This window comes from Emys orbicularis, chromosome 13 (genome assembly GCF_028017835.1).
Source record: "Emys orbicularis isolate rEmyOrb1 chromosome 13, rEmyOrb1.hap1, whole genome shotgun sequence".
NCBI classification, from domain to species: domain Eukaryota; kingdom Metazoa; phylum Chordata; order Testudines; family Emydidae; genus Emys; species Emys orbicularis.
The window spans coordinates 50,076,155-50,100,061 of record NC_088695.1 but is presented as its reverse complement, the minus strand read 5'-3'; the positions used below and the strand labels follow the sequence as shown (position 1 = coordinate 50,100,061).

The 23,907-nt window shown below is 58.4% G+C and overlaps 2 protein-coding genes across 3 annotated transcripts; one reads left to right on the top strand and one right to left on the bottom strand.

Moving 5' to 3' along the window:
* The first annotated feature begins 13,149 nt into the window (after positions 1-13,149).
* Positions 13,150-17,071, top strand: SYNGR2 (synaptogyrin 2). Of its 2 annotated transcripts, none has more exons than XM_065415550.1 (4): positions 13,150-13,254; positions 14,205-14,442; positions 15,078-15,217; positions 15,443-17,071. In XM_065415550.1, the coding sequence occupies exons 1-4, from the start codon at positions 13,171-13,173 to the stop codon at positions 15,638-15,640; spliced, it is 660 nt and encodes a 219-aa protein (XP_065271622.1). In that variant the 5' UTR covers positions 13,150-13,170; the 3' UTR covers positions 15,641-17,071. The 2 variants fall into 2 exon arrangements, with proteins under 2 accessions (XP_065271622.1, XP_065271621.1); XM_065415549.1 differs by having other exon boundaries at positions 13,150-13,272.
* A 2,477-nt stretch (positions 17,072-19,548) lies between these two features.
* On the bottom strand, positions 19,549-21,975 carry TK1 (thymidine kinase 1). Its single transcript, XM_065416152.1, has 7 exons — positions 21,910-21,975; positions 21,797-21,828; positions 21,073-21,186; positions 20,560-20,653; positions 20,065-20,154; positions 19,864-19,983; positions 19,549-19,734 (listed from the first exon to the last, which is right to left on the bottom strand). Exons 1-7 carry the CDS (start codon positions 21,973-21,975, stop codon positions 19,549-19,551), a joined length of 702 nt encoding a protein of 233 aa, XP_065272224.1.
* Between the last annotated feature and the right edge of the window lie 1,932 nt (positions 21,976-23,907).

The following is a 23,907-nucleotide window of genomic DNA, read 5'->3' as shown; positions in this document are numbered from 1 at the left end:
GAGTACAGCCAGTGGCTCTGGCCGGGCGATTCCCCATCCCATTCGGCCCAGTAAGCAGGGGCTGGCTGCAGTCGGGTCCCGCTGCTGGAGAAGGGTGTGCTAGGCTCTGCCACCTCCCAGGCGAGTCCCACGCGGGCTGTGCTGAGCCAGGCAGCACGGCGCAAAACACAGAGAAGAGGAAGGAAGAGAGGAGGGGACAAAAGCTGCGATTCCGTCACACACCAACCCTGCTGTGCAGATAGTGCAGACGCAGCAAGCTCAGGGGCTGCAGGCCCAGAGCCAGCACATCCTGCCCTAGGGGGGTTATTTTCAGGTGTTTCTAACGTGCCCATCACTGTGGTACCTGGGCACCCACAAAGTTAGGTCGAGCAGTGACTGGGGCTGCCGTGCTCTGTGACTCGCTTGCTGGGTGAGCCAACCCACAGGCTCAGGGCTGCAGGCAAATGGGTTCCAGCCGATGCCCAGGGATTGCCGGGTTCAACAGGATGAGGCCAGTCAAGCTCCGGAGAGATCAGCGGGGCTGAGGCTCCCTCTGCCCACAAGATGCTTCTCTCGGAGAGTCCTACTCACTTGGGAAGCCCCACAGCCCCAGTGGCACTGCCTGTAAGGCAGTCAGCAGGGCCCTGGGACAAGGCCATCAGCAGCGCCTGGGTGCAAGTGGAACTGCTGAGGCAGGCTCTGACCCCGGGAGCTGCTGGGGAGCTCCAAGTGCTGGGCACAGGATAAGCTGTGCCTGGGCCAAGGGCGGCTTTGCTCTGGGTTTGGATTATTAATGCAGCCAGGTGCACACTGGGGTGGCCCCAGGCTCACAGCTCAGCAAGGCAGCGGCTGCTCAGACTCCCCGGCCCCGTCCATCAACGCTGCTACATCCCAGTACAATTCCAGGGTTACACCGGGAGGAGCCGGCGTCCCCCATGGGGAGGATGAAAGTCACGAGGGGGCCCAGGGTCACTAGCCACAGGGATTAACCCCAGCCCCATGTCCACCAGCAAAGGCTGCTCCGTGGCCAGGCCCTGAGCTCAGGCTCAGCACAGCCGCTCACCTAGGGCAGCGTTTTCCAAAGTTCGGCACTGGGTCGTTCTGGTCAGCACTGCTGACCGGGCCGTTAAAAGTCCCACCGGCGGTGCTGCCCGGCTAAGGCAGGCTAGTGCCTACCTGCTCCGACACCGCGCTGCGCCCTGGAAGTGGCCAGCAGCGGGTCTGGCTTCTAGGCAGGGGGGCCACGGGGCTCTGCACGCTGCCCCCGCCCCGAGCACCGGCTCAGGAGCTGAGGGGGTGGTGCCTTCGGGCGAGAGCCACGCGGAGCTGCTTGCGCGCCTCTCCCTAGGAGCCAGACCTGCTGCTGTCCGCTTCAGGCGCAGCGCGGTCCGCGGTGCCAGGACAGGCGGGAAGCACCCCAAACCCGTGCCCCAATCCCCTGCCCCAGCCCAGAGCCTCCTTCCACACCCTGAACCCCTCATTCCCAGCCCCACCCCACAGCCCACCCCCCCACCCTCCAACCTTCTGCCCCAGCCCTGAGCCCCTCCCACACCCAAACCCCTCATCCCCAGCTCCGTTGGGTCGCGGGCATCAACAATTTTCTTCAACTGGGTTCCTAGAAAAAAAGTTTGAAAACCACTGACCTAGGGCATTTGCTTCCTTTTTCACACAACGGCCCTGATCTTTCATTGCAGCTTACAGCCAAGGAAGCGGAAACGCACTGACTTGTGAAAAGAAACTGCACAGAAAACAGCGATGAGGAGAGATCTCTCCCACATCCTCTGCACTACGGCAACCTCAACCTCCTTTCCTCGGCGCTGCCATGACGTGTCCAGACAGACACTAACCCCCTGGCTCCCTCTGCCCCGGTAGGGACCCCCTCCTCGAGTCCTACCTAGGCATCGTTGCAGGTTTCCAGCTAGAGGCTCTGTCTGTTCCCAGCCGACCACTCGCTCTGTGCAAAGCCCCGGGCACCATATGTCATGCAGTGCGAGCAGCTCCCAGGCAGTGATCCACCCTCCGGCCGGCCAGCCGAGAGACCAGATGGTCAACGCTGGGCACTGGCCAGGAGCCCTGCAGCACCTAGGGTCAGTGCTCAGACACCACAGTGACAAGCCTGCCGTAGGTGGGTCAGAGAGAGGGAAAAGCCGGGCCTTACCCTGAGTGTCGGGGCTGCTCCCCCAACTGGAACTGGCAGGAGAAAGGAGCCACTCTCTCCTCCCCACTCTCAGTTCTGATTCCTCAGCGGGCACCAGAACAAACAGCCTGTGTGTCCCTGCCTGGGCAGCATGTAAATGCAAACTCTTTGTCCTCTCCCCACACAATGTCCCGTGCAGCCCAAGGCCAGGGGAGGGGCGTCCCCGTCTCACCCAGCCCAGCTCCCAGAAGGTCACATACCAAGATGCATTTTGCACCCTGAGTGAGCTGGAAAGTCTGTGCATGGCACTGGCAGAACGAGCGGTGGCCTGGGCAAGTTCCTGCACTAATCAGACCCCCTGGCTGGCTGTGAACACCTCTGATGGCCTATGCACCTCTCTGCTGAGAACCAGGGCTGCCCTGGACACCTGGGGCCCCAGTGTCTGCAGGGCCCCAGAGTCCCAGGGGCAGCACAATGGAGAAGGGTCAAAAGTGGGATTGTTCTCCCAGTGGATGGGAGGGAGCCCCAGGTCATGCTGGGCTGGTCCTCCTTGCCCACGGCTGTCTGACTCTCGGGATCGGTGGAGTGTGGAGCTGGGCATGTCTTTGGCAGCTCTCCCCAGCACCGGATAAATAGAAAATGAAAGAATTGGGGTTAGCTTAGGCTTGGTTAAGGAAATCTCAGTGTTGTAAAGAAAGGCCCTGACTGGCAGGTGGAAGGAAGGCCTTGAAAACCAGCAGGAATGGAGTGGGGTTCCACCAATCACTAATGTGATAAGGGGAAGTTTCTAAAAACAAGGCCTCTGACCAATAGGGGTGACTGCAGATGGTTAAAAATATGACAAAAAGAATCCATCTTAAAATGAGCCAACACGGCCCTTCCCCAGTGTTAACGCCTGAGTGAGCCCAGGCACAATGGAAAAACCGCTGGGCGCCAAGGAGGGGAGGAAAGGCCTCAGGGAGAAAGGAGAGTGTAAATCTTGTCTGGACTGAGAATGGAACTCGGGGTGACCTGTCTCCAATGGGTTCTAGCTGACATCAGTGGTGGGTGACCTGGCCACGCTGGAGCCGACCAGCCTGAGTCTGAGTGCCCCGGCTTAGCCCCTTTGTGGGTGTCTTGATCAAATGCTCAGGAATGTTTTGTTCTGTAGGGGATGTAGGACATTGCTTACTGAGTTTGGCTTTTCAGGCATGTTCAGAGCAATTGTATAAATACCAAGTGGCCCTTGGATTTAATAAAGGAATTTATGGTTCAGTTTGTGTTTCGTGGTTTCCCATATTGATAATTCCAGCACCCAGCCAGTGGTGGATTAGCCACTGGGCCAACGGGACCTGTGCCCAGGGGCCCTGGCCAATTGGGTGGCCCCCCAAAAATGGGTCCCCCATGCCCCACTCCGCCCAGCGTTCCTGCCGGGGAGTGGGGTCAGGGCACGTGGGCTTATCCCGCTCCGCGGAAGGAGCGCCGGGCGGGCAGAGCAGGGTAAGCCCCCGCACCCTCACCCCATTTCCCCAGCAGGAGCACAGGGGGAGCAAGGGGACTGCAGGCGGAAGGGGTTGGGGAGGGGCCCTCACTTTCTCTGTCCCAGGGCCCCACAAAGCCCTAATCCTCCCCTGCACCCAGCACACTGAGAACTGTCATCCCCACGACATGCCAGGCCACCTCCCCCGCCCTACGCAGAGATGATTCAAGCAGCACACAAGAATTGTGCAAGAAGCAGCTCAGCACAGTTCTGCGTTGCACAAGGAGGTTCTCCCTGGACACCTTTGCAGGCTGGAGCCCAGGGCTGGGCAGCACAGCCCTTGGGAAATGCCACGTGCTCCACCCTCCGCAGGACCCACTGGACTGGCTTTAGAGCTGCCCTCAGGGGAGCAGGCCTGGTCCTCTGCAAGCTCCCTCCTCCTCAGCCCCCTCTCTCCCCTGCCACTTGCTTCCCGCACCCAACGCTGGACAGCGCGCACTGAGTGTCTTCAGGCACTAAGGAGTTAACTGGAGCGGAGTCAGCCCCTTCCTTCCAGTCCTGGAGGAGCAGGAGTCTCACTTCACTCAGCCCTGCATATTCAAACCACTCCCTGCAGCAAGTCCAAGCAGACAGTGGCTTGGCTCCATTTCCCCTATCAGAGACAGACACTCCCTCTTAGCAGAGGCGTAGGGAGCGCCCTCCGTACCCTCCGACCGGAGGGGGCCCCGCAAGGAAGGGGGCCCCTAAAAGTGGCAAAATAAATACCGCATTCCAGTTTCTGCATTGTAAGGGGCCCCGCCCGGACATATGTTCGGAGGGGGCCACCGTTCCGAGGGGGCCACGTTCTTTGTTGCTACGGCCCTGCCTCTTAGGAAAGCGCTGGGCCCCCAGGTAACTGCAGGCCCTGGTGCCTGCCTGGAACAGGCGTGGTGGGGCACCAGGGAGCTGGACACCGAGGCAGACCGGCCCCACGGGGGCTTGCTCAGAGAGCAGAAGACAGGATGGTCCCAGTAGACGCAGACTGCGCCTACCTGCGCTCCCCGCTTCATGAGCCACCACTGCCAGTGCAGGCGGCTGGGCACAAAACTCACCCTGGCTCTCCCTGCTCTGTGCACCCTGTGTGGAGGGCTCAGTCCTGCTCTGGGGGTGATTTCTGGAGCACCCGGGTCCCATGGGTGGCTCCCGTGGGGCCCTCCCCGCCTTTGGCCCCACAGCCAGCACAGACACCCCCCCGAAGAGCAGTGCCTGCAGGGACAGAGGCACACTGCACCAAAGGGAACCTCAGGAACCTCCTGGCTTTGTCTCTCCGCTCTGGTCTGGTGGTCCCAGGCGGCGCTGGCTGGAGACTCCAGCCCCTGGAGCTCTCCCTGCAGGTGTCTCCTTCCCACCAGCTCGTCTTACTGACCAAAGTCTAGGGTGACCAGACAGCAAGTGTGAAAAATCGGGACAGGGGGTGGGGGGTAATAGGAGCCTATATAAGAAAAAGACCCCAAAATCGGGACTGTCCCTATAAAATCGGGACATCTGGTCACCCTACCAGAGTCCCTGGGTGTGTCCCGTTGGCTCCCTTCCCTGCCCATATCCCCCTGCTGCCTGTGGGGCGGGCACACGCTGGGCTGGGGGCAGCTAAGCCTGCCAGGGTCTGTGTGCATCAATAAGGGAGGGAGGAGGGCAGCCCCTACTCCACTCTCAGGGCTCAGCCCAGCTCTCTTTGCTGTTCCAAAGTCCATGCACACCTCCCACCCCACCCCATAGCTTCTTCCCGAGTCACCCCAGGGCTGAGTGAGCGCTGGCTGCCCGTGGCACCCAGCCCCGCGCGCTCGGGGTGGAGCTGGGGCACGCTGGCAGTGTGGTGCTACCGCCCCGGGCTGGAGGCATTTCAAGGAGCCTGGCCTCAGACCAGCTGTTTCTGCAGAGCCCATGTCAGCTGCAAATCCCCCTTCTCAGCTTCACTCACCTGCCCGCAGCGTCCCTCAGGGGCAGCCCTGGGTGGGGAGCCCGCTGCTCTGCAAGGGGCGAAGCACAGAGAGAACCATCCAGCTGGACAGGAGCCAGCCCACATTCCTCCCCTCACCTGGAACGCAGAGGATGCTGGGAGTCGTAGTCTTTTGCCTGTGGCGTCCACCTGGAGGGCACAATATGATTTTAGTCTTAGCTCCGCATGCAGCAAAGGACTCGGCAGTTCCCCGGGTGTGTTCCAGGCCTGCCTCACCCAGCCTCAGTGGGGGCCGGGGCCCAGCGGTCCCAGGGATTTCCCAGATTCGGGCAGGCAAGCTGTAGTGTAGCCATCAAAATAGGGGTCAGGATGAAGGCTCAAAATGGAGGCTGGCCATCGGCCCTGGCTGTCTGGGGGCAGGACTCTCCCCTTGGGGCCTCTGGTGCCCCTTGTGTGGTTCCCCTCGAGGGACACTCACTGAAAGTCGGCTCAGCTGTGAAAGCCCCTTCCCAGGATCCCTCTCCCCAAAGACACAGCATGGGCCCTGGGAGCGAGCGCTGCTTCCCCCAGCAGGCCCCCATGCTCTGGAGCATTCCCACCCCGCCCCGGTGCTGCATCCGTGATCAGCTGCGCCTGGCCACTGCAGGCGGGGAGATGTGTGGCCAGCATGTCTCTCCTCTGCCTTCCCTCCCTTCTGCCAGGGCAGTGCCTGTCCATGGTGTGCCATGGGTATGGGCGAGCTCAGCACCTCTTCCCCCCAGCAGCCACGGGCAGAGGTGAGCTCAGAGCCTGTTCTCCCACGCGCCTTCCCGAGCTCAGAGCCCGGCCCCAGTGCAATGTGCATGCTTCCTGCTCAGAGCACAGCATTTCCCAGGCATCATGAGAACCCGTTTCCTGCACGTCACTCACGTCAGCACACTGGGAGCGTTCCCAGCAGGTCTCATCTGTTGGGGACTGTGATGTTAGGAGTGTAATATAATATTTCATTGGAAGATGACAGGGCCAGGAAGAGTTAATTAACTCACCAACTGACCTGACCCATGGGTGAACTGTAGAAACAGGTTAGGAAGATATGTAAATGAATAGAGCTTTGAAATGCAAGTCTGCATTGTTAGAGGTAAAAGATGTTTGCTCAGGGCTTGTGATGTAAGCAAACAAGTCTTGTCTATTGCTATCACTTTAATTCAAAGATCAAAAAGGAATATTAACATTTATAATAATACTTGAGTGAAATAGTATTATTGTCTGTATGTCTCTTTGAAGGTTGTGGTAACCTGTATCTAAACTGTTTAATGTATAAATTACCCTATGCTAATTGCCAGGATGTTTGGAAGGAGAATTAAGCCTATTGTTTTCTCAGGCCGAAAGGCTGCTGGAAATGTATAAGAACCCTGGGACACAATCCTGCTGCATCTCAGATCTGCTTTGGGTTTCAAGAGGGGGAAACCTTAAGCCACAAGGATTGAGATCCCCAGTAACTGACTGGAGTCACCCTGAATATGGACATTGGACTATAACCTATGGACTATTTCTAAAAGGACTTTTGGCAACTACAAGATCACCTCTGCTATGTATCTGAACCTCAAGAATTGAATTCAAGTCTGTATGTATATTGATCTTTTAACCAACACTCTCTCTCTTTTCTTTTTTAATAAATTTTAGCTTAGTTAATAAGAATTGGCTATTAGCGTGTATTTTGGGTAAGACCTAAGTTATAATTAAACCTGGGTATGTGGCTGATCCTTTGGGATTGGAAGAACCTTTTCTTTTATATGATGAAGTAAGATTTTCAGTAATCATCATCATATCTGACGTGTGTGTCTGGATGGAGGCCTGAGGCTGGGTACTTTAAGGGAACTGCGTTGTTTGAACTTCTAAATAACCAGTGAGGTACTATAGAAGCTGTTTTGTGCTGGCTTGGTAAATCTAAGTATTGGGAATAACCACCAGCTTTTGGGGTTTGTCTGCCCCGTTTTGTTTGCAGTTCACCCTGATTGAGTGACCTCAGCTGGGTCCAACGGGCAGCACCGTCACAGTGGCGTAGTCGGCAGGATCCACAAAACCAGGTCAATTAAGCTTTGGGTCAGAACCCCACGCTATCCAAATTTGAATTTTGGTATTGAGAGTTTGGTTGGTTAAAGAGCAGTTGCAATGGATGAGCAAAGAGCATATGAGGCCTTGGCAAAAAAGCCCTGGAAGATTTGTGTTCAGAAAAGGGGATAAGCTTTAGAAAGAAAGCTACAAATCAAGAACTGAAAGAGCTGTTAATGGCCAGTGATCAGGAGGCAGGAGCACAGCCCTTACCTGATACTACAGAAACTGCAGAAGCCATTCGAATGAAAAAGGCAGCAAATAAACTGCAACTGGAGCATGAACAGAAACTAGCAGATCTTCGATTGCTGGAAAAGCAAAAAATAGCTGAATTAGAAGAAAAAGCTCGTAAGGGGCATCTGGAGCTGCTAGCTGCTGAACAGGAGACGGCCAAACTTCAGCTCCAAGTAGTGGAAGAGCAGAGAAAGTCATCACCACCTGGTACTCCACTTCCCCACCACCATGAGAAAAACTGGGAAAGGATGTGTCCCATTGACAACGATACTGAGGATATAGAGGAGTTTTTGTCTACCTTTGAACACCTCTGCAATCTGTACCAGATCCCTGATGATCAGCAGATGCCTGTCCTGCTGACCAGACTGACTGGAAAAGCCAGGGAGGTATTTAATGAATTGGGGGAACAAGAAGCCTTGGATTATGGGCGGTTTAAAGATTCTGTGTTAAGGCGGTTCAAGGTTACTCCTGATTCTTACAGAGTTAAGTTTAGAAAGTTTAAGATGTCTAATGATTGTACTTTTGTAGAATGTGCTCATGAGAGGTTTTGTTAAAAAGTGGGTTATGGGAGAAAAGGTGCATGGGAGTTTTGAAAAACTGCTGGATTTAATAACTTTGGAACAGTTCTTAGACATTGTGCCTGACCATGTGAGAGCAGCTGTGTGTGATAGGGACCCTGAGTCAGTCCTACAGGCTGCAGAGATTGCGGATGCCCATACCCAAAACAGGGCTCGGGAAGGGTGTAATCCCCTGGGGAAAACTAATCACCATTCTCCCCAGTTCAAGAGGAGAGAAGGATTTAAAGGTAAACCTGGCCCTGCCCCCTCCAGCTGATGCCACTCATCCCTCCCCCTCAGCAGACTGCACAAGCCCCTAGGGCCGCCCGGGCTCTGCCCTCAGCACCACAAGCCCTTGGCTGCAGTTTGGTTTCATGCATCACCCTGGTATCTTGCCTTGCAGGCGGCAAAGGAAATGGTGGGGGGCCATAGTTCCTGTCACATGGCCCTGAGGCGCTATCAGTAACTCATCAGCCCAGCTGAGGGCTGTTATCACAGCACAAGTAAGTGCAGGACCTGGGCCAGGGGCCAGGGCCGGGGCTTGTGGTTCGGGCACCTCCCTTGTCCCTGGAGAAGCCAGAGCCAGAGCTGGCTGAGAGGCATCAGTGTCGGGGCGTGGGCAGGGTGAGCAGTGAGTCACTTTCTCTCTCAGAAGGAGAGCAGCAAGCGACCGTCCTAGCGGCCGCAGTGACGTGTCTGGACGGGCTGGGACTTGAGCTCGCGGCTCCTCCTCAGCCACGGCCGAAAACAACCGGGGAGAGGAGCCCAAGGGGCAGGTGCGGCAACAGCCAGGCTAGTTCTGGCTGATTTGGGGGTGAAAGGGGCCCTTGGGAGGCCCAAGCTGGGGTCCTGACGGGGCCACGACAGACTGCTGCTCTATACAGGAGAAGCGCCTGCTTAGGTCAGGGCCTGACTGCAACAGCATCACATGGGCAGGACAGCAGGGTTTAGCCTCCTGCTCGTCAAATGGGGCTAAAGCTGCGCGTCTCATCATCCTGTCCACCCCTGGGCAAGGGGCCCTAGGATGTGAGAGCCCCCCACCTCCGGCCACGGCTGGACAAGGGTCTCGCCAGCCTGGGACACAGCGGGCATGGGGCCGTGGTAGTGACAGAGCAGGGATGGCTGTGGATAGAAATGCTTCGTGGGCAGATCTCCCAGCAGCACCCGTGAAACCCCCGTGGGTTTTGCTACAGGAACTGAATTCCATCTCCTTCCAGCAGGCAGCTGAGAGCATCCCAGGAGGGAGACCGGTCCTGCTGGGGTCCTGGAGGCGAGAGCAGCGGTTCTGGGAGGGAGCACAGAACCTGGCAGGGACCTGCCAGCTCTGGAAGTCTCTGGATGAGGTTGAGGGTACGGTGGCCTTCTCCAGCCCCCAGTCCACACCTCTGGGGCTGTCCAGGTGGCAGTTCTGGCATGTACCCCACGGGGCCCCACCCCCGTCTCCCTTGTGATCAGAGAGTGCTTGGAGCCGGTGTGTGTCTCAGACTGTGGGGTGAGCAGGGGAGCTAATCCTGCAGTGTAACCCCAAGACAGACCCCATCTCTGCTGAGCCTTCTGTCTGCCCTGCTGCTCCTGAGTCCCAGCCAGCTCCAGCTCCAGGAAGGGAACCAAAATACAGCCGAGCCTGTGGCCATTAGCCTCCTAGAGGCCAGGGGCTGGGAGTCAGGGCGGTAGGGACAGACCCCAGTGCCTGGGAAGGGGGGGATGGGGGCTGGCCCAGCACCGGGCGTGGGGGTAGGCGGGGAGTGCAGGGCTCCTGTGACCCTCTCTCCCCCCAGCACACTCTGTACAGGGATTGCAGACCCTCCCCGAGACTCTCGTGCATCCAGTTCCACTGACTCTTCCAGCGGATGCTGCTGTTGGGCCTGATCGTGTTGTCGGCCTCCTTGGGCTACGTCATCGCAAGGTGCGCGAGGGCAGCCCCTGGGCAGGGCACTGCTCCGGGGACATCAATGGGGAGCAGGCAGCGCCCACCCCTTGCCCATCACCACCCCTGCAGCTCTGCTCTCAGACACCACTGACGGGTCCCTTCCTCCAGGGCCTGCAGCCTCTTTGCCAACTACACAGCTGCCTGGCAGGTGGTGGCAGAGGCTGTGTCAACCCACCTGCCCCCCTCAGCCCAGCTCGGCCTACAATATGCCAGGTCCGATGCCTTCTGCTTCCCACGTCTCATCATGCTCAGGTACAGGCCCAGTTTGGGGCCATAAGGACCCAGGCTACAGGGTCGGGTTGAGGTCAGGGCCTGGGTTGGAGGCGACATGGCCCAAGTGCAGTCTAGGGTCAAGGGCAGGAATAGCATCCGCAGCAGGGTCTTGCTGTAGGATCAGGTCGCAGTCGAGGTCGATGAGCCGCACCAGTTTGGAGGCCAGGAGCCGCTGAAGTAGGGTTCGTGGAAGAGAAGCAGGGCGTCAGGCGTGGAGCTGGGAGCAAGGCCAGGTGTCGGGAGTGTGCAGCAGGGTCTGTTAGCAGCAGCAGCACGTGGCGATCTGCCTAGTTGCACAGACAGCCTCCAGGTGTTTCCTCTAGCCCTTAAATCGCACGCCTGGGCCAGTCAAGGCACGCGCTAGGCTCCGTCAGCCATGGCCTCTGTGGGCAGGACATCCAGTGCTGCTCGGCCCCATGACAGTCACAGTCCATGCTCGCTGCTCTGCTGGGAGTGGCGTGGATACAGCAGTCGCTCAGGGACCAGCAGACCAGGCCTGTATTGGTGGGTGGGGACCCCTCTGGGGACATGTAGGCTCCTGTTGTCCCTTAGCTCTGGAAGCTGGTGTGCTTTCAGTTGTCCAGAAAGGACATCCCTGCCCCACACCCCTGCCTCAACCCTGATCTACCCTCCGAACCCCTCGGGCCCAGCCCAGAGCACCCTCCTACACCCCAAACTCCTCATCCCCAGGCCCACCCCAGAGCCCGCACCCCCAGATGGAGCATTCATGGCCCACTATACAATTTCTATTCCCAGATGTGGCCCTCATGCCGAAAAGTTTGCCCACCTCTGACCTAGCCCCCAGGAATTTAACTAGTTATTTTTTTAACCCAGTTACACTTTTGGCCTTCACAGCATCCTCTGGCAACACTGCCTTGTATGGAGAACTTCCTTTTGTTTGTATAAAACCTGCTGCCTATTAATTGTATTGGGTGACACCTGGTTCTTGTGTTATGTGAAGGGATAAATAACAGGTCCTTACTCACTTTCTCCTCACCACTCATGATTGTACAGACTCTATTGTATCCCCCTTGGTCGTCTTTTCTAAACTGTACAGTCCCAGTCTTGTTACTCTTGCCTCACATAGAAGCTGTTCCATACCCCTCGTCACACCTTTTCCAATTCCAATGTATCTGTTTTGAGATGGGGTGATCAGAACTGTATGCAGTATTCAAGATGTGAGTGTACCAGGGATTTATAAAGTGGGATTATGATGTTTTCAGGTGTATTAGCTATCCCTTTTCTAATGATTCCCAACATTGTTTGCTTTTTTGACTGCCACTGCACATTGAGCGGATGTTTGCAGAGAATACCTATGATGACTCCAAGATTGCTTTCTTGAGTGGTAACAGCTAATATTGAGCCCATCATTTTGTATGCATAGTTGGAATTATGATTTCCAATGCTCATTACTTTACATTTATCAACATTGAATTTCATCTGCCAAGTTGTTACCCAGTCACCCACTTATGTGAGATCCCTTGGTAACTCTTCACAGTCAGCTTTGGACTTAACTATCTTGTGTAATTTTGTATCATCACCAAACTTTGCCACCTCACTGTTTACCCATTTTCTAGATTATTTATGAATAAATTAACAACACTGGTCCCAATACGGCTCCGTGGGAGATCCCGCTATTCACCTCTCTCCTCTGTGAAAACTGCCCATTTATTCCTAGCCTTTGTTTCCTAGCTTGTACCCAGTTACTGATCCCTGAGAGGCTCTTCCCTCTTATCCCATGACTGCTCACTTTGCTTAAGCACCTTCAGTGAGGGACCTTGTCAAAGGCTTTCTGAAGTCCAAGTGCCCTATATCCACTGGATCATCCTTGTCCCCATTTGTTGACCCCCCCTCAAAGAATTGTAATAGCTTGGGGAGGCAGATTTCCCTTTACAAGAGCCATGTTGACTCTTCCCCATCTTGTCCTGTTCACCTATGTGTCGGGTGAGGCTGTTCTTCACTACAGGTGTGTGCGGAGGGCTATGGGGAAGGCACAGGGCTGGGGGCCACACACCCTGCAGGATGGGAACATCAACTCCCTCCCTCATGCTCTGGAAAAAGAAAAATCAGTGACGCTCCAGGAGTGCTCCTGATAGAGCAGCCTGCCCCCACCCCGACTCCTGGTCAGGGCTGGGACTGAAACTCCCCCCGTTTTCTCCTAGGGTGACCAGATGTCCTGATTTTATAGGGACAGTCTCGATTTCTGGGTCTTTTTCTTATATAGGCTCCTATTACCCCCCACCCCCTGTCCCGATTTTTCACACTTGCTGTCTGGTCGCCCTATTTTCAGCCCGCCAGACCCCGGGCGGCCCCCTGCTCTGCCGGCATCGGCATCAGGAAGCGCCGCGGGCTCCCGGCCCAGCCTCTGCCCGGCTGGGGCCTTTAGGGCGGGCGGGAAGTGTGTAACCGCCCCGGGGCCAGGCCGCAGGGCACAGGCGGACCCAGGGGGACCGGCCCCGCCACGGAGAGGAGCCAGGCCGCGCCCTGCCATGGCCGCGGCCGGGCCCCTCCCTCGGGGCGGGGCCGGGGGACGCGGAGGCTCAAGCCGGGCGGGGCTGCGGCGGGCCAGGCAGCATGGAGAGCGGCAGCGCCTACGGAGCGGCCAAGGCCGGCGGCACCTTCGACCTGCTGCGCTTCCTGCAGCGGCCGCAGATCCTGGTGCGGCTGCTGAGCGCGGTGAGCGGGGCCGGGGGTCGGAGCAGGGGAAGGGGCCCGGTCCTGCCCGGCCCGTGTCCCCCGATGCCCGCCGGGCCCTGTCGGGGCGAGGCCGGGCGCGGGCCTGGCGGCCGCAAACCCCCGCTAACATCGGAGCTTCCTGGTGCTGCGCGTCCGGCCGCGCCGGGGGAAGGGGCCGGGGCCGGCTCGGGGCAGACCTGGGGCCTGGCACCTGCTGGGCGGCGGCGGCCAGGCCCCTGCGGGCGCCTCGGGGCCTCCCGGTGCGTGGCCCGGGTTGCGGAGGAGCCGCCCGGGCTGCGCTCTCGGGGTAGCGGCGCTTGGTGCCCGGCTGGCCTGGCCCGGGCCCCGCGGCGGCTCCGTGACTGTCATGCGGCCATCAGCTGACCGCGCTGGCGGCCTGGGCGGGGTTCGCGCCTGAGACGCGTTTGCTGAGTGCGCTGCGCCCTCCCCAGGCCTGGGGCTGGGTCCCCCCGAGACTCCGGGGGGGAGCGCGCCCCCTGTCAACTGCTGCATCCCCCCACCCCCCCGTGGTGAGGCAGGTCCTGCTCCCTCCTGGGCTGTGCCCCGTTTGTTGTGGCTGCAGTGGGGCCAGTGCCCAGGTATCTCCCAGCCCAACCCCCTCGCTGAGGGGTTCGGTACCCTGCTACCATCACTCCCATGTCCCCAGGTAAACCGTGAGGTGAGGCCTGGAATCGCCCCGTCAGTGCGTGTTTGTGCTGCCCCATTCCAGCACACTGCTCTTGTCTGCTGCCTGTGCGTCCCCTCCCCCAAGAGGAGGGTGGATGGATATGGGGCCCTATCTGCATTGAATGAACTCCCTCCTGCTTTGGAAGGGTGCAGCTGGTGGTTGAGGGTCCCTCCTCCCCCCGGCTCTCCATCTGCCCTGTGGTTCCTGAACACTGCTCAAGCTGATGCCAATGCTGCCTCCCCAGGTGTTCTCCCTCATCGTGTTCTCCTGCATCATCAGTGAGGGGTACACCAACCCGCATGAAACTGAGCAGCTCCACTGCGTCTTCCACCAGAATGAGGACGCCTGCCGCTACGGCATCGGCATCGGCGTCCTTGGCTTCCTGGCCTGTGTCGCCTTCTTCACAATCGATATCTACTTCCCCCAGATCAGCAATGCCACTGACCGTAAATACTTGGTCATGGCAGACTTGGGCTTTTCAGGTAACAGCAGCCATGGGGGTGGGCCTGGCTCTGGTTGGCTAATTCTAAGGCCCCCCCAAGAATGGACCGTTACCATCCCCTAGTCTGACCTCAGGTGTAACACAAGCCAGAGAACTGCCCCAGACTAATGCCTAGAGCAGAGCAGTTAGAAATGCATCCAGCGTTAGGGCCTTCTCTAGTGATCAGACAATGGCTGCCCTTGTCCATCTCCTTGGATGATCGTTTCTTTTCAGTGGCCTATGCTGTGCCTGACAGAAGGGGATTCTCTGATCTCCTGGCACTGTGCCCACCATGCACTGCTCCTGGCTGGGAGAAAGTGCCTCGCAGACATGCACCCAGCTGTGTGATCCTTTTCTGCCAGCTTGCCAAAGCATAGGGGTTATGGGGCTCTACACCGAGCCCTGCAGGGGCATCAAGCAGCAGTGCTGGGAGACAGTGGAGTCAGTCAGTGACCCTGGCACTAAGGGAGCAGAGGCCTTTAGCCAACATGTCTGCTGAACAGGCTGTTTGGCCCAGCCCTCCCCACCAGCAGTTGGGTGACATGAAGTCATCAGTGTGGGGCAGGGGAATGGAATTGCACCCCAGCAAGGCAGCAGGACCCACCGATTGCTCTCTTCTCTTCCCCCCCCACCCAGCACTCTGGACATTCCTGTGGTTCGTTGGCTTTTGCTTCTTGACCAACCAGTGGGCTATGACACTGCCGAGCGACGTGCGTGTGGGGGCTGACTCGGCCCGAGCTGCCATTGCCTTCAGCTTCTTCTCCATCTTCTCCTGGGTGAGTGGGGCTTTCCCAGCCCTCAGATCTCTTCAGGGCTTACCTCTCTTGGGGTGGGGGCTTTGAGAGAATCGGGGGCCTGAGCCACATCAGCCTGGAATGGGCAGCGTTACTGTGGCTTCCTGCTGCCACTGCATCCCAGTGTCTGGACCTGCCCAGGAGCAAGACGCTTGTGGCCCTCTTGAGGGGACTGGCTTTGCTGACTGCTGCTCTGTCTCTTTCTAGGGGTTCCTGATCACCTTTGCTCTCCAGAGGTACAGAATGGGAGTGGAGGACTTTACTAACAGCTACACTGACCCCACCCCTGACCCTTCGACCCCCTACTCAATTTACCCCAACGTCCCTCACGACAACTACCAGCAGCCGCCCTTCACCCAGCCCGGAGAGACCTCGGAGGGCTACCAGCCCCCACCTGCGTACTGAGCCCTGTGCCACCACCAAAGTGGCCAGCAGGGATAGCTGCACAAGTGCAATTCTTCTGTGGGGCAGGGGCTGTATCTTGACTGGGGGTAGGGGACTGGTGGCTGCTTAGTGTGTGAAGGGCACCAGGGTTTTGGAGTTACCATGCCAAAGGAGAGGGGAGGTAGCTCCCTGGTTCCTGGCAGAGCCCAGGGCCTGAATGCAGGGAGGAGGCTGTACATGTAACTTGCCCCCAGAGCTGCTTGCTGGCTCTGCCTTCCTGAAAATCGAGCACTCTCTGACTGGGGGCGGGGCTTCCTTCTTGTTCATTTGGGTGACTGCATCCATGCACTGGGGACTCTTTCCTATTCAGGAGGGGAATTTTGTCCCTAAGCCTTCACCCTGGCCCCTCCCCAGCTGTGACAATGGAGTGGGGGCAGTTAGATTCTTTCCTTCACAACAGCACGGAATGACTATTGCCTCTCGTGTGGTTGAGACAGCAGGGTGAGTTTTAAACACCCCCAAACCCTGCCCATGGCTACATCCGTGTAACTTCAGCTCTAGCCCTGGTGCCTTTACTAACCGTGCTGGCTCAGATTCCCTAAAGTGCCACCTCACTTCTGTATCAGGTGTCTTAATCCCCAGCTGCCACCTTGCTCAGGGGGGTTCAGTGCCTGGGCCAGCAGTTCCTTGTGACTGCACCTGCAGTCCTGCTTCTGTGCTGGGTAATGGGGCATGAAGGAGGCTCCTGTGCTGCCTTCCATTTCTGCTGCTGGCTGAGCTTGGTGCCAAAGTGCAGGACTAAACTTTTTGTAACCTGACTTGTATATAAAGCTTTTGAGTTCCCCGGCTACTTTAGGGGCTGTGCCTTGCCCCTCCCCCAGCAATCTAAAGGGGATTCCGTTTAGAGTAGGGGTGGGGGGGGTCTGATCTTTGGGTACCACCTGCAATGATGAGATGGCCCAGATCAGGAGGTTGGTCAGCTCTTTATCTGCTGCTGAAGCAGCTTCCTAGAATGACTTTGCTGTGGGGCCTGAGCAAGGAGGGGGAAGCTGAGCAGCACGGTTTTATTTCACCACTACACCTTTCTGCTCACCCCAGGCTGGTCTGGCAGAAGCTACTCTGGTCAGAGCACAGCCTGGTGGTGTCTGCTCAAAGCCACCTGGCAGCTAGCTCTCCAAGGGAGGGCCAGGCTTCAGACTGCTCTTGCCACTGAAGCAGCAGTGCAGGGATTGGCGGGATGGAGCTGTTCTTCCTTGTGTACACACCCTGTCTTGCTTTTGCTGGTGTGTAAATAGTCTCAGGTTGTTGCTTCCCAAGTGCACCTGTTCTGGGAAGCTGTTTCTGATAGCCACACTGGGTAGGTGAGTGGCAGCCCCAGCTGCCACCCACAACTGAATGTTTTAAATGCTCATTTATCACAGTGGGAAGATGGAATAAAGTCTTTTTCACTTATGTCTGCTGACTTTCTGGGGCTGGGGAGCACTAAGGGGTGGGGGGTAATAGGGGCTTTCCCTCTGCTGGGGAGAGGCCTCAGCTCACCCTTTGCCCATCTAGGATGTTTCTGCCTAAGAAGGGGGTGGGTTTCCTCCCCCCCCCAGGGTAGGATAGGAAATGCAGCTCTCCCCACCACACTCTGCCTAGACAAGTCACTGTCCAGAAGAGCCAAGAAATGCATAATCATTGCAGAGGCCTATTTTTAGCACCACTCAAGTGCCTCCCCCCTGCTCCTGCCAGGGTAGTGGAGTTTGAGAGCCTTTATGCAAGCAGGCAGTTCCCCTACAGAAGCCACGTGACAGAGCTTCCAGCACATGCCCCCGTCAGCAGGGGACGAGTACAGCTGCCCCAGAAGCTGGAGAAGAGGCCTCAGCAAGAGCACTGTGAACATGGCATTAATACACATTACACTGAGTTGCATTAAATTTAATTTAAAACTCACCCCTGCACTTACAGATGCACTGAAACATTAGGCAGCTGCCCACACCAAGGCATAAGCCCCCCTCCAAGGCTAATGGTGCAGCCGTAAGAACATTAAACCTCCCCCTTTTAGTAAGCAGCTCTAGAACCAAGCAGGAATTCTTCAGTCACAGCTTGTAGAGTCTCCCCCCAAGCAGCAATAGAGGCATTTAAAATTAGCAGCAGCCCTACTGCACCTGGCAGGTGAGCTTAATAAAGATGGTCAAGCTTGCTGCTTCCAGGCCACATTGGGGTTAGGATCAATGCAGCTGCTCTAAGGGGTGGGGGAAATGGGACTGAGGAGAACTTCCTGGTGCAGGCCAGTGGTTAACAGAGGGCCTTCTGTCACAAAACAGCAAGCCTGGGCTGCAGGAAAGGAGGTTAGAGCAGCTGGCTCATTCTCCAAGGAAGGGAAGGGCTGGGCTGAGGGCCTAGCAATTATCAGAATGCTACATCCACCTTAGGGAAAGGGCTTCCACCAACAAGCTGTTATGGCAGTGAGGAAGCAGCAAGGAATGATCCCAGGCCTTAGAGAAAGGGGAAGAGAAGATTTGCTAAGGACACAGGAAGAAATTTAAGTCAAAGTGGAGATCATCTGCCTGTTACCTTCTAGAGACCCTCACTGAAACATCTGGTTCTTAGGACAGCGCCGGGACATCCCTCTGGGAGATTAAAATAGTGCTCAGCACAGGTAGCTTTCAGATTTACTACACAATAAGGGGTGGGGCACTCACCAGCAATGCTACTCAAAGCCCCTGCCTGCACTAATCTACTAGACACACAGAGCACATCCTTTTGATCAGGACACAGGGCTTTTAGACCCACTGTCTACAAACTCTTCTTAGGCAAGTAAGCAGCTGTGCATGGTGGCATTAGCAGAACTAGGCTCCACTGAAGCAGATGCTGCCCTTTAACATCAGCCCCAGCTCCACCTCACCTCAGGAGAGCATTGTTTTCAGTTTGTCTGTGTTCAGAGCTTAGTCACCCTCCAGCCAGGGGATCCATTCTCCACCCTCATTAGGGTAGATGCAGGGAGGAGCAGAGCCTCACTCTGAGTTAGTACAGCTGAAACTAAAAACAGAACCCCCACCTAACCCTCAAAATCAACACATCAAGGCCACCTCCACTGCTGGTAACAGTAAAAACCCTTGGAATGGAACAGCCCTGATTTAGAGCAACTCAGCCACTTAGCAAGTATAATTGGAGAAACCATCTTAAATTGGACAGCCACTGAAGTGCAACAGGGGAGGGGAGAACTAATTACAGCTGCCTGCCAGAGTGGGGGGTGGAGGCAGCTGCACATAAGCATTGATAGAGGGGAAACTGATATTCAGGAGGGAAGATAATGGCTGTGGTACAGTGATAGCAGAAGACACAGCACTAATAATAGGGATGGGAGGACTGAGGCCATTTACCTTAGAATGGAGTAAGAGGCAATATAATGAAGGGGCTAAAGCAATGAGGTCCTCCTGTCCCAGTGCCACCTAGGGACAGGGCATCCCCAGGCAGCAAGTCAGACCCATGAGCGGGTTAGGAACAGGCAAGGTCCTTAAGAACACAAGCAGAAGCCAGCAACAGTGTCAGGGAGGGAGGTCAAAAGTGCTAGAGGGGTTACCGTGAGTTGGGAGGAATTCGTTACTCAGAAGCCTGGACAGATGGGTCTATTGGGAAGTCCCACACTCAGGGACAAGGGTCTGTTGCAGTGTGGCTGCCTCAGTAAGTGCCTCCAATTTCTTGCCCACATCCCATGGTGGAGGACTTTCCCCTTGGTTGCTTGCCTGACTCCTGTTTGTCATTGTTCTCCCCTTTTGTCCCTTCTAGGTGGAGGCTTGCCTGGTTCTTTGTAGCTCAGCACACACAAGCAGCAGTTAGGTTTGGCAGGTAGCATTGGGAGGCCATGAGACAGCTCCAGGCTGAACAGAGGGGAAAGCCAGCTTTAAAGAAGCCCCAAAGTTGTAGTCTCTCGCCTCCCCTGCTCAGTTTGATGTGCTCCACGGCATTTGTCGCGAAGCCAGGACCTTTCGGGAGGCTAGGACATCCACCTGTTTGGCCCCCACAGGCAGGTTCTCTTTGTTTTCTGGCCCAGCCTGCTGAGGTCGCTTCCTGAAGTAGCAGACACGGCAGACAGAGTGATACTTGTCTGACCCTCCAATGACTTCAACCTGATAGGAGAGAGTAGGTTAGAAGGGGATGCTCCTTCCTCCTGTATAAACACACCATGGGCAGGTCATGTCACCTCACAGGTGCCTTCAAGGCCCTGTTAGAGTGGTCTTTGTTCTCTAGAATCTTACCTCCCTCTCAGAGCCCAGCCTCTTAGTGTATGAAGCCTCCCGGTAACACTCCATGCATACAGCATTCAGCTTCACTACACTCTCTGCCAAGGGGACCAGGTTCAGGATGCTCCCAAATGCCTGCAGCAAAAAGATAGGCTATTTGGTACAGAGAGAAGAACTCAGAAGGATCCAGTTACCTATTGCTGAAAGAGAAATTACCTTCCTCTGGAAGGTCCCATCGAGGGCAGCAACGATTACAGTCTTCCCTGCATTGGCCATTGCCTCGCAGAACTCCACAATGTCTGGGAACTAGATGGGCATAAAGAGGACAGCTTCAGCAAAGAGAGTGCAGAGGAAGGAGTATGGGCAGCTTCAAGCGAATTCAGAAGTGTCCCTACAACAGCAGGACAGGGAACCAGCTAGGACGCTACAGCAAGATTACCTGAGCAAAGGGGGCAAGGAGTGTCGTCACAGTTCAGACTAAACATGGTAGGTTTAGCTGCCCACAGGACCCGTACCAAGGCTATGAGGAGGGATGGCACTACAGCACACAAATGTGGCTGGACAAGAACTCTGCACAAGACCATTTTACCAGTTAACACAGTGGGTCTAAGATTCTTCTCTGCACTCCCCATCTTACATGGCACAGGGCCCCTTCAAGGCAAGTTGCTGGTTATGGGACAGGAGACAGCAGCAGACAAGCACTGAACTTACAAACTGGCCTTCATCAATGCCAATCACAGCTGAACCAAGCGCCTCCTGGTGCACGTCTTTGAGATAACAGGCTGAAAGAGCCTCCATGGTATTCCTGCAAGGAAGGGTCAGCACATGAGTGAGTGCCTGGTCAACCATATAGGAGGGAGCTATTAAAAACAAGGGCTCAAGCACAGGTAACAGCTGTTTTGAGACAGGTCATCATTCCTGGGCTAAAAGCTGTGGCACTTAAACACAGTGCAGTTGCCAACCAGCTAGTTGTAAAAAAAGACATCCCATTCCACAGCTAAACAGCAGCTAGCTGAAAGCAGCATTCTGTGGAGGGGCCCAGGGCTGCAGTCATGCCGAAACACACCATTGAAGGCAGGGCCAATGGACTGTACAGAACAAAGGAGACAACTTCAACTTCAAGCTTGTAAGCCAAGTTCCCTTATTAGAAGCAAACAGTCAAGCTTCAGCAGGCAGATGATTATCCTCCCTGCTAATGGGGGGATATCCATGGCAGCAGCTCACCTGTCATGCGTGGAGACCCCATTGGCGCAGTAACGAGTGTCCTTGGCGTACTTGATCACAAGGCATTTGTACTGGGCAATCTGGAATCTGCGGACCCGGCGCATGAGTTCTGTGCTACAGAAGAGTCACACAATCAACCACAGCCCGCAGAGGGGCGGGCACATGTGCGGGAATGGACATTACCCCAAGGATGGGTCTAGCACACCGAACACATACTGGGAGCCAAGGAGACACCAGTGGCCTCCCGGGAGGAGCCCTGAGGCCCATGATGCTGTCGGCCTATCTGGGTAACACAACAGCAGTGTCTCTCCCCCAGCAAGGGGACTGGTCTCCTAGTCACCGACTCCCCACAAACCAGTAGCAGCAGCTGAGCCCCAGTCACTCCCCTTGTGCCCCGGGGAGCCCCTGGCTGAGCCCCAGGGGAGGCAGCTCGGTGCCAGAGGTTTAAAGGCCCGTGTGCCCGGGCTGCAGGGTCCCCCAGGGGCCCGCCCCATGGCCGGAGAGGCGGGGTGGGTCGGGTCGGTAGCTGCGCCCCGAGAGCCGGGCCTGGTTCAAGGGAGCGGGGCAGGGGCAGCAGCCAGGGCGCAAGCGCTGTAGGCCCAACAGCCCCCCGCCTAACGGGGACCGCTCCGGGGCCCCCGGGCCGCATGAGGCAGCGGATCCCTGGTGTGAGGGGACCCCCAGCCCCCCCAAAACCCCGGCGAGAGCCCCCCAGCCCCGGTACCTTTTCCCGGAGAACATGGGCCCGAAAATCACCTGCGGAGACAGGAAACACGGGGTGAGACCCAGGCAGGGGCACCCCGCGGCGCGCCCCCGCCCCGGCGCCCGCGCACCCACCTGGATCTGGCCGCGCGCCTTGGCAGGCGAGCCGGGCTGCACCCCGGGCACGTTGAGGCAGCTCATCCCACCGGCTCCCAGTGAATGAACCGGCGCGCGCGCTCCGCTCCCTTAAACCCCGCCGCCACTGACCAATCCGGAGAGGCCCCGCCCCTCCCGCTCCCCTCACCGACCAATGAGAAACCAGGGCGGGAAATTTCACCCAAGCACCCAGATGCAGCCTGTCCCGGTGCATGATGGGAAAGGGATTGGTACCCCCACTACCCCCCACCCTCACGGAGTAGTTCTCGGCGTCCCCACGCGCCCCCCGACGGTGGGTGGTACCCCGGTCCCCCCAGGATCCCAGCCACGCCCCCCGGTCCCCCCAGGATCCCAGCCTCGGACCCCCCCGTGCCCCCCAGGATCCCAGCCTCGGACCCCCCCCAGTTCTCCCAGGTTCCCAGCCTCGGTCACCCCCCGTGCCCCCCAGGATCCCAGCCTCGCCCCCCCGGTGCCCCCAGGATCCCAGCCTCGGACCCCCCCGCGGTTCCCCCAGGATCCCAGCCTCGGATCCCCCCCGGTTCCCCCAGGATCCCAGCCTCGGACCCCCCCGCGGTTCCCCCAGGATCCCAGCCTCGGACCCCCCCGCGGTTCCCCCAGGATCCCAGCCTCGGTCACCCCCCGTGCCCCCCAGGATCCCAGCCTCGCCCCCCCGGTGCCCCCAGGATCCCAGCCTCGGACCCCCCCGCGGTTCCCCCAGGATCCCAGCCTCGGATCCCCCCCCGGTTCCCCCAGGATCCCAGCCTCGGACCCCCCCCAGTTCTCCCAGGTTCCCAGCCTCGGTCACCCCCCGTGCCCCCCAGGATCCCAGCCTCGCCCCCCCGGTGCCCCCAGGATCCCAGCCTCGGACCCCCCCGCGGTTCCCCCAGGATCCCAGCCTCGGATCCCCCCCGGTTCCCCCAGGATCCCAGCCTCGGACCCCCCCGCGGTTCCCCCAGGATCCCAGCCTCGGACCCCCCCGCGGTTCCCCCAGGATCCCAGCCTCGGTCACCCCCCGTGCCCCCCAGGATCCCAGCCTCGCCCCCCCGGTGCCCCCAGGATCCCAGCCTCGGACCCCCCCGCGGTTCCCCCAGGATCCCAGCCTCGGATCCCCCCCCGGTTCCCCCAGGATCCCAGCCTCGGACCCCCCCCCAGTTCTCCCAGGTTCCCAGCCTCGGTCACCCCCCGTGCCCCCCAGGATCCCAGCCTCGCCCCCCCGGTGCCCCCAGGATCCCAGCCTCGGACCCCCCCGCGGTTCCCCCAGGATCCCAGCCTCGGACCCCCCCGCGGTTCCCCCAGGATCCCAGCCTCGGACCCCCCCGCGGTTCCCCCAGGATCCCAGCCTCGGTCACCCCCCGTGCCCCCCAGGATCCCAGCCTCGCCCCCCCGGTGCCCCCAGGATCCCAGCCTCGGACCCCCCCGCGGTTCCCCCAGGATCCCAGCCTCGGATCCCCCCCCGGTTCCCCCAGGATCCCAGCCTCGGACCCCCCCCCAGTTCTCCCAGGTTCCCAGCCTCGGTCACCCCCCGTGCCCCCCAGGATCCCAGCCTCGCCCCCCCGGTGCCCCCAGGATCCCAGCCTCGGACCCCCCCGCGGTTCCCCCAGGATCCCAGCCTCGGATCCCCCCCGGTTCCCCCAGGATCCCAGCCTCGGACCCCCCCGCGGTTCCCCCAGGATCCCAGCCTCGGTCACCCCCCGTGCCCCCCAGGATCCCAGCCTCGCCCCCCCGGTGCCCCCAGGATCCCAGCCTCGGACCCCCCCGCGGTTCCCCCAGGATCCCAGCCTCGGATCCCCCCCCGGTTCCCCCAGGATCCCAGCCTCGGACCCCCCCCCAGTTCTCCCAGGTTCCCAGCCTCGGTCACCCCCCGTGCCCCCCAGGATCCCAGCCTCGCCCCCCCGGTGCCCCCAGGATCCCAGCCTCGGACCCCCCCGCGGTTCCCCCAGGATCCCAGCCTCGGATCCCCCCCCGGTTCCCCCAGGA

Coding starts and splice junctions, on each gene's coding strand:
- SYNGR2 (XM_065415549.1), top strand. CDS start 13,171: ATGGAGAGCGGCAGCGCCTACGGAGCGGCCAAGGCCGGCGGCACCTTC. Junction 14,443..15,077: donor GGCAGACTTGGGCTTTTCAG/GTAACAGCAGCC, acceptor CCCCCCACCCAG/CACTCTGGACATTCCTGTGG. Junction 15,218..15,442: donor TCTTCTCCATCTTCTCCTGG/GTGAGTGGGGCT, acceptor GTCTCTTTCTAG/GGGTTCCTGATCACCTTTGC.
- TK1 (XM_065416152.1), bottom strand. CDS start 21,975: ATGAGCTGCCTCAACGTGCCCGGGGTGCAGCCCGGCTCGCCTGCCAAG. Junction 21,187..21,796: donor CCCATGTTCTCCGGGAAAAG/GTACCGGGGCTG, acceptor ACTCTTCTGTAG/CACAGAACTCATGCGCCGGG. Junction 19,984..20,064: donor ATGGGACCTTCCAGAGGAAG/GTAATTTCTCTT, acceptor TTTTTGCTGCAG/GCATTTGGGAGCATCCTGAA.